Here is a 9,911-nt window from a genome sequence, read left to right on the forward strand (position 1 = left end):
GCACTGTACGTGCGCGCCCACACGTGGTATTTTGTGGAAGAGCCACACTCAAGGGGCCAAAGAGCTGCATGTGGCTCGAGAGCCGCAGTTTGCCGACCACTGATCTAAATAAATGGAGATATGTTCCTTATTTATGGATAGGGAACACTCAATATTTTATCAAGGTATCAGTTCTTCCGAACTTGATATATAGATTTGAGATAATTGCAGTCCAAATTCCAGCAAGTCATTTAGTGTATATTGGAGAAAGGAGTCTTTTTAATAAGTGTTGTTAGAACATCTGGACATCCACATGGAAAAAAGGGGAAAAAATGAATCTAGACACAAATCTTACATTTTTCACAAAAATTAATTCAAAATGGATCACAGACTTACAAGTAAACACAAAACTATAAAATGCCTAGAAAATAATATAAGGGAAAATCTTGATGACCTTTCATTTGGCTATGACTTTTTAGCTAAAACACCAAAAACATAGTCCACCAAAGGTAATATTAAGTTGGACTTCATTAAATTGAAACCTTCTGCTCTGGGAAAGACACTGTTAAGAGAATGAGAAGACAAGCCACAGACTGGGAGAAACTATTTGTAAAATGCATATCTCATAAAGGACTTACATCCAAAATATACAGAGAACTGGTAAAACTCAACAACAAGTAAACAACCCAATTTGAAAATGGGCAAACAATCTGAACAGACACCTCATGAAAGAATGGAGAGGGAATATTAAATTAAAACGAGATACCACTACACAGCTATTATAATGACTGAGAGCACCAAATGCTGGAGCAACAGCAGCTCTCAGTCATGCCATTTTGGAAGATGGGTTGGTCAGTTTCTTAAAGGTTGAACATAGTCTTGCCATGCAATCCACCAGTCATGCTCCTTGGTATTAACCAAGTGAGTTGAAAACCTAAGACACACAACTACTTACACATGAATGCTTAAAGAAGTTTTTTTCATAGTAACCAAAACTTGAAGCTACAATGATGTCCTTCCAGAAATGAATGGGTAAACAAACTGACACATCCAGACCGTGGAAAGTTGTTGTTCAGTTATGAAAAGGATTGAACTGTCAAGCCATGAAAAGACATGCAGGAAGCCTGAATGTACATTGCTAAATAAAAGAAGCCAATCTGAAAAGCTACATCTATTCAACATCCTATTCAGTCATACAATATGTCATACGATTCCAAGCATATGACACTCTGGAAAAGGCAAAGTTATAGAGAAAGTAAAAAGATCAGTGGTTGCAGGATTCAGGGGATGAGTAAAGAAGGGATGAATAGGTAGAATTGAATGGATTTTTAGGGCAGGGAAACTATTCTTTATGATACTGTATGGTGAATATATAACATCATGAATTTCTTAGAAGCCATAAAACTGTACAATATAGAGTAATCCCTAATTCAAAACTATGGACTTTAGTTAGTAATAAATTATCAATATTGGTTCATCAATTGTAATAAATGTACCACACTAATGCAAGATGTTTTAATAGGGGAAACAGTGCAAGGAAGATAGGGAGGCAGTATATGTGAATGCTCTGTACTTTCTGCTCAGTTTTCTTTAAGCCTAAATTTCTAAAATAAAATGTTTATTAATGAAAAGAAAATATTTAGTAAAATGGGAATTCCAGGATAGTCGATTATCATACAAGTTAATTGTCATGCTTGTAGATTATTATATAAATATGTAAAGAACTAAGCACAGAAAGGTCCATGGAAACATTATTCATATAAGTCAACATGATAAGTGCCTATATTATAATATGTAAATACACTGCAAAATAAGTACCACAAAAAAGGTGAAAATGGAGAGTGATATTACAGGAAGGGAGGATCTTGGAGTCCCAGAAGAGATGAAAGGGAATGGAATTCTGAAGGATGCACGTAGCTAAGGACAGTGCCAGTTTTTCTTTTGGGTGAAGCAAAATAACAGTTTGCCCTGCAAACACAAAATAGAACATATTTCACTGTGCTTTTGAAAAAAGAAAAATTCATGGAATATTACTTAATATCCCCAATTCTATTATTTAGTGGATATGTGTGCGATGTTTCCAAGCAGAAATTTCTGGTATGCTTATACTAAAAGTCTGAATGATTTTAAAAATTTCGTATTTCACAGGATGCCAGACATGCAGCTGAAGAAGAGATTTATACCAACTTAAATCAGAAGATTGACCAGTTTCTCCAGCTGGCCGACTATGATTGGATGACAGGAGATTTGGGAAACAAAGCTAGTGACTACCTAGTAGACCTCATTGCCTTTCTACGTAGCACCTTTGCTGTATTCACACACCTTCCTGTAAGTGACAGTTGCTTTACTTTGCCCATATCATGTAGAAAAATGTTCTCTTAAAATTGAGTTTGGTGAAAAATTTTTGTCTGTTTCTGGAAGCTCTTTAGGTTATAAAAGCTCACTCTATAATTATCATCCCTTAACAGGATTTAGAGATCTCTTTTATTATTTTTTCATTTAATTTTATATTTTGTTTATTCTAAAAATAGTCCCTAACATTATGTCTACTTATATTCCTTCCAACTTAAGGGTAATTAGTACAAACACATAGTGAATGCCTTGGTGGAAATAGAAGAGAAATTTAGGAGTTAGGATTTCAGATATGTATTTTTTAGTCCTAGAATGTCCATTTAATTGTTTTATAATCTCAAATTTTCTGCTAAGACTCTCCATCTTTTTTTTTTTTTAAATACATTTTTATTGATTTCAGAGAGGAAGGGAGAGGGAAAGAGAGAGAGAAACATCAGTGATGAGAGAGAATCATTGATCGGTTGCCTCCTGCACGCCCCCTACTGAGGATCGAGCCTGCAACCCCGGGCATATGCCCTTAACAGGAATCGAACCCGGGGCCCTTCAGGCCGCAGGCCGATGCGCTAGCCACTGAACCAAACCAGCTAGGGCGACTCTCCATCTTTTTATTTAATTTTTCTCTTTTCTTGAGCTATGTAATCACAGTCATTTTAAAGTCATTGTTTATAAATGCTAATGTGTGCTTTACCTACATATTGGTGGATTTCTTTCTGATCCCTTTTTTTTTTTCTTGGTTATCGGTAACATTTTCCTATCTCTTATAATTACTTTCTGGTTGACACAAAGCCCTGTGTTTAAAATATGTAGAGGTTTCTGGTGCTATCATCTCCCACCAGGTTTGGTTTACTTTTTTTGTTTATTAAGTAGGTAGAATGGATGGGTGAGTTGTAGTTTGAGCCTCATCACCTTAATCCAGTCATGGGCTGATCTGGATCAAGCTTAGATTGCAGTTGTGTGTATCTTTGGTTTGCCCCTGTTGATAGAATGTGGTTCTTCAGTGCTTTTAATGAGAGCTTGGCAGGTCATTGTCTCTGCAGCACAAAGAAGATCATGGAAATTTCCTCTTTTCTAAAGAAATCTTATTACTTTAGCCTCCTCCTTTCTTCTTTGATTTTAGAATTTGCCAAATGTCTTGAGGAGTCTTACTCAGATCAACAATTGCCAACAGGAAAAAAAAATGTGGTTGGCTTTCAGCTCTCACCTGAGATTCCCATGAATCCTCCCACTAGTGAGTCTTTTTCTCTGAAACACTGTAAGACTGGGAAATCTTACTTTGCTTTTCAGAGGTTGGCTTAGACCAGGGGTGGGCAACCTTTTTGTGAGTGCGTGCCAAAACCAGCAAAATCTCTGACTCAAAATTCCTCTGCGTGCCAACCCTAATTTTTTTGAGAACATGTTACACCTACTTGATATCTCTTAAGGTGTACGTATGTGAAGAACCTTGAAGAAATAATAAATTCATTCGAGCGACAAAAACACTGTATATGATGATGAGAAATACATTTATTTTTTAATGTGTACATGTACACTGATCATCCTACAGAAAACTTTATGACTCCGTTTGATATTATCGGTGGGACTTTTGCTGCTGCATCACTGATGACAGAGATTTTACATCAGGTTTATATTTCGTGACCTTCAGAGATATGCACGAGCTACTACTTTCATCCGTCAGGCTACTCCTATTATGAGACTTAACAAAATTCATCACTGAGAACAAAGATTCACAAGCATATGTGGATGAAACCAAAACACTGGTCGGATCTAGGAAGGCAGGGAGAGTTAAGGCAGAGGCATAGAAATTGCTCTTCCCCTCTCTCGTCAATCCATGTCTATGGTCTTTAAGATAACTTGTTATGTAAAATTATTTATTTATCTAAGATGCACCTACACTGAATTTATCTGAAAAATAAAAAAGTCGATATTAAGAAAAAAATTGTAAATGGAAGATTATAAGAGAGGGTTTCGCGTGCCAGCAAAAGTTACTGGCGTGCCATGTTTGGCACACGTACCTGGGGTTGCCCACCCCTTGCTTAGACCCTTATTTTTCTCAGCTGTGCAGATTTAGATTTCAGAAAGTATCTTGTGGAGAGAACTGACTCTCAAATCTCCAATTTTGGCACTTCAGCTTCATAATAAAAGCAACAAAAATTCAGTGATATTTTTTTCACCCCAGTAGCTATTCTCTACCTGGACCTAACCAGATTCACAGTCTGTTCTAATGCCTAGGTTTGGCAGATGGCTCCTCAGCTCACTTTTAAAAGGTTTGCCCTCTTTGTAGTTTTATTTCCTTTAGTCCTTATTACTTCACAGTATTCTAGTGTCTTAAAGTATGTGTTTTGTTTTTTTTTTCTAGTTTTTTACTGCCTTTTCTAGTGCTTAGTGGGAACACTGGTCTGCAGAAAACTAGATGATTTCATTTAGCTTCATCTTGATACCAAAGCAAGATAAAAGTAGCACAAAAGAGCAATCTACAAACTAATCTCACAGTTATGGGTAAAAAAATAAAATAGATATTTAGTAAGTTAATTCCAAAGTGTTTTAAGAAAGGAATTTAGTACTACTTTGTAGGATTTATTCTAGAAATGCAAGAATGGTTTGATATTTTAAAATCTAAAAAAAATCAATTAATAAAATTTATAACATTAATAGATGGAGATAAAGTATATAAATCTTTACATTTTCTAAAAAAGACATTTATTAAAATCCAGCTTAACATTCCTGATTAAAAATACACAACTTACTAAACTATGAGCAATGGCTCTAGCTGGTGTGGCTCAGTTGGTTGGTTTCTATCAAATATAGAAATATTATTGCAAACAAAAAATAATTTAAGTAATATCTTTCTCACACTGAAATAGACTGATAGATTAAAAATCTTTAAGTAGTTCAAAGTATACTAGTATGTCAAAATTTTGTATATGATAAAGATGACATTCAGCAGTTGCCTTTGCCAATACTATCTTTTTATTTGGATAAAAAGGATGTTAAGTCACTATCTCATATATCAAAATGTATTCTAGATCAAATACATGTTTAAATTATTTAAGAAGAAAGAAATTATTGGGAAACCAATAAAAATATTAGCAAATATCTCTATAATCTGAAAGTAATTCATTATTATAATGATCACACCAAAAAGTGAAGTCATTAAGGAAAAGGTTAATAATTTGACTGCATAAAATGTTTTTTAAAGTATCTAAAAGGAATTCATAAAGAAAATGGAATGTAAGCTTATCCAGAAAAATAATTACAGTAAGTATTTGTAAAGGTTAATGTCTGTCGTACATAACAATATAGCACATTGTTTCAAATTTAATAAGAAGACACAATTTGATGGGAAAATTTGCAAAATTTATATTTAGACAGTCATAAAGAAGAAAAAAAAGATTAATGATAACATGGACAAATTGTATAATTCTAGTAATAAAGCATACATATTTTTGCCTATTAATTTGCCAGAAGTAAATAAGAAAATGATAACATTAAATATTTGTGAGAACTGTTTCAGAAAATAGCTATTCGTATACATTCCTGATAGGTGTGTGAATTGGTATAGTCTTCTTAGTGGTCAGTTTTTCAATATGCCTTAGATATCTCTTAAAATTTGTTTACTTTTTACCCTGCAATCCCACTTTTAGAAATCTGACTTAATGAAATAATCAGGGGTGTATTACAAAATTCAGATATTAGTATGTTCAACACAGTATTGTCTTTTGTGTAGCGAAGAGTCAGGAATAAGAAGTTTTGCAACAGACATACTAGCTAAATTATTAGATTTTCACATAGTGTAATATTAATCATTTGTTAAATTAATGTAGAGGGATATTTATGTTAAACATTTTAATAATTTCTTTATTGTAAAAGCAAATTGCAAATAGTATATATAAATTATTCACTTTCATTAATATAGATATAGGCACATTAATCATCTATGTTATATATAGTAAAAATCTAGAATTATATACTCCCTGATTTACTTGTATTTGTCTCTGTATAGCTTTTACGTTTTTTCCTGTGCTTTAAAATATTTTCTCCATCATGAAACAGTTGCTGCTTTTATAATCCTATGGGTGGGAGAAGGTGCTATTTAGATTCTTTAATCTCTCTCTCAAGATTATTGTCTTTGATACTTAATTTATATTAAAAACACATTTACTGAAGAAAAATTGTTTTAAAATGTATTTAATTTTTTTTGGCTATTATGTCTCCTTGAGCATTGTGTGGTTATTTGAGTAATATTTTTAAGTATAAGAAAAAAATGCAATAATTCAAAATCAAAGTCCATCTGGGTAAGTTTTCCCTATATTCATCTTCTTCGTTTTTTTACTTTTTATCTTTCTGTTCTTACAAAATAAAAACAATACCCTAATAAGTGTCACTGTTTATACATTTCATATAATACAGTGTGGTGCCTTACTTTAATGTCCAGGCCACTTAGAAGTAGTACTGTGAATCAAACTCAAGTTTGTCTAACTCAAAGTGCATGTTTTCTCTACTTTTAGAGTAGTGCCTTTCCTTATAGGGCTATACTATAAGTAGTTAGTTGAGGATTTATCTTCTTGTAAACTTTTATTTTGAGCTGCCTTTGCTACCTAAATACTGTAAGTTCTCAGTGTGGATTGAGTTGATTTGACCATTCAGAATCACCTCACCACTTACTCCTCAGAATCATAGTCAGAGTTAATTCACAGCCCTAAGTCCTCAATATTGTGTCTACAAATGCCACTTTTCTGTCTTGCCTAATATAGAGATCTCTTTGTGAAGTAGTTATATTCACCAACCATCATATTCTTCCTCTAGAGTCAAATATGTATGGCTTCTAAATCCTTCTTCTGGTTTTCCACAGACAGCAAATAGATTGCCCAGCACTTGTGTTTATGTTCCCCAACATGCTAGGTGACTTCTTCATGGAACCTCATATTTATAAAATGCATTAGAAAAACAAAGCTGTATCTAAAGTTTGCTATTATGCATTATTAGTGAAATATGAGAGAGAAATGAGCTATTTCTGGGAAAAATCCCCAATCATTTGTCTCTGACTATTTGTTTTTATATTTGAAATTCCCTGGCAAGAATGGCTCTCTGTCAAAGAAGGATATTGAATGATAGCAAATATGTATATGGTATGGAAAGGACTATAAAGGAAAAGGCAAAGACTCTTGGCTTACATTTTAAAATCCCTAGTTTTTCGTAGTGCTCAGGGATGTTTTGTCACCAGGTGTGTGTGTGTGTGTGTGTGTGTGTGTGTGTTTGGGTGGGAGAGGCTGTCCTAGATTACACTCCATTAGATAGTGAATGAATAGTCAAGGGGAAAATTATTGAAAAATTCCAACTATTTTCACCTTGAGGTTTGGTGACTAAGGTGGCCTGCCTACTTTCATAAGACAACCAGAAATGATTGTAATAATATGGTTTTGCACAGTTAAGAGTTCTAAAATGCTGCTGTGTACTTTCAGTTAACAGATGAGGTAAACTCACAAGCATTTTTTCAAGCTCCAATTACATAATTTGCAGTTGTATGCACAGCTTCCCATTTTGCATGCTCAGCATAAGTGCATAATTTTGAGAATTTATTCTGTTATCCTGATAATTATCTTCAGAAATGCTTGAGAGAGAGGAAATGCTGTCTCAAGTAACAGACCCAAAGGAGGGAGTCCTGAATTCCTTTTCTCTGTCTGCTGCTAATGTTAATTTATATGACCTGGGGCAAGTTTGCTCTTAACCCACCTTGGTTTGCCTTAAATTTTTTTGACTGAAAATACAGTGATACCTGCCTGTCTTTGGCTTTCCTTTCTGGGCAGTTGGTTGGTCATCTTTAAGGGAAAGGTATTTTTTACATAGCAGTTCTTGAAATTCTTCCTGTCTAAAACCCTTCTAAAACTGACATTTCTCTTACCACACCACTTAATTTTGTGAACTGTGGCATCCAAATGATTCTGCTGTTTAGACCAGGGGTCCTCAAACTATGGCCCGCGGGCCACATGCGGCCCGCTGAAAACATTTATCCGGCCCACTGGGTGTTTTTGCCGCCGCTGCCTGTTGCTTAGCAGCCAACTCGTCCAGGGCCCACAGTGCGCATGTGTGGAATGTGCGCCGCACTCTCCGACCCCCCTCCTTCTCTCTGTCTCTCGACTCCTCCTCTCAGTCTCGGGTGTGATCGGACGAGTCACGAGCTTGCCTGTGCAGAGCCTGCTGCTGCCTAAGGACCAAGGTAAGAACAAGTTAGGATTTATTTTTTTTTGAAGTTAGTAGGAGGTCTTTTTTTTTTTATTTTGCAGTTAGTAGGGCCTTTTTTTTTTTTGAGTTAGGAGAGCCTCTTTTTTTTTGGAAGTTTTGTTTTTTTACTTCAAAATAAGATATGTGCAGTATGCATAGGAATTTGTTCATAGTTTTTTTTTAAACTATAGTCCGGCCCTCCAACGGTCTGAGGGACAGTGAACTGGCCCCCTGTTTAAAAAGTTTGAGGACCCCTGGTTTAGACTGTCAGTGCCTCCCATCAAGTACAAAATCTTCTCTTTGACCATCAAGACTTTCCATGCTATGACTCCCAAACTACTTTTTTACTTTATCTCTATCTCAATTTTTTATTTATGCCTCTTTGTCTACTTTAACTCCTTCTGCCCTTTAACTACATATATTGAAATCTTACCAATATTTCAAGATTTACTTGAAATCCTACACTTTCCATAAAACCTTCTCCAGTTTCTCCTAACCAGTTATGACAGCTTTCTTCTTTATAGCAATTGGTGTTGCCCCAGGTCAGAAAATGAATCAGTAGCATGGGTAGGTCCTAGATCTTTTACCTCTGAGTCATGCTTTCTCCACAATAGAAAAATCATCTTTCATTTTTTAATAGTAGCTACTAACTTTTGAGTACAAACATGAACCAGATACTATGTTAAGCATATGCATATTCTCTGTGTGTGGGTATGCAAATTGACTGTCACTCTGCCACACAAAGATGGCTGCACCCACAGCTGGGCCGGGGGAACCTCAGGCTGCACGCCCGCCCTGGCGCCAGGCTGGGGGTCCTCAGGCCGCACCCCCCACCCAGCGGGACTTGAAAGGGGACCTCAAGATGAGCCCCCTGCCCTGGTGCTGGGCTAGGGGACCTCAGGCCGTGCCCTCCACCCCAGCGCCAGGCTGGGGGACCTCAGGCCATGCCCCCACCCTGGCGCCAGGCCAGGGGACCTGAGGCTGTGCCCCCTGCCAGGTGGGGCTTGACAAAGGTGGGACCGGCCAGGTCTGCTGGCCTGGGCTGGGGGACCTCAGGCCACGCCCCTCCCCCACCCTGGCACCAGGCCAGGGGACCTCAGGCCGCACCCCCCGACCTGGTGGGGCTTGACAAGGGTGGGACCGGCCGGTTCTGGATCTAGCCCAATGAGGGGGGACCGGTTGGGTCTGGGTCTCGTGCAATTTTGAGGCGCACGTGGGTGGGTGGGGACTTGACTCTGGTTTCTGTGGTGCACCCCAGACTCTGACAGGAGGAAGATTTTTATATACATTTTACTAATTTTCTTTCATCTCTGACACTTCTATTATAGAGAAAGGGCAAATAGCAATATTAAAATATTTCC

The 9,911-nt window shown here is 36.7% G+C and overlaps 1 protein-coding gene across 6 annotated transcripts in view; it reads left to right on the forward strand.

Annotated features, from left to right (window-relative positions):
- EXOC6B (exocyst complex component 6B) overlaps nt 1-9,911 on the forward strand; it is a 524,781-nt gene that overhangs the window by 315,858 nt on the left and 199,012 nt on the right. For all 6 annotated transcript variants that reach the window (XM_005867756.2, XM_005867754.2, XM_005867755.2 and 3 more), the window contains one exon: nt 2,128-2,307. In XM_005867756.2, coding sequence (XP_005867818.1) covers nt 2,128-2,307 — 180 coding nt within the window. The remainder of the gene's footprint in view (nt 1-2,127; nt 2,308-9,911) is intronic.

This window comes from Myotis brandtii, unplaced genomic scaffold (genome assembly GCF_000412655.1).
Source record: "Myotis brandtii unplaced genomic scaffold, ASM41265v1 scaffold251, whole genome shotgun sequence".
NCBI classification, from domain to species: Eukaryota; Metazoa; Chordata; class Mammalia; order Chiroptera; family Vespertilionidae; genus Myotis; species Myotis brandtii.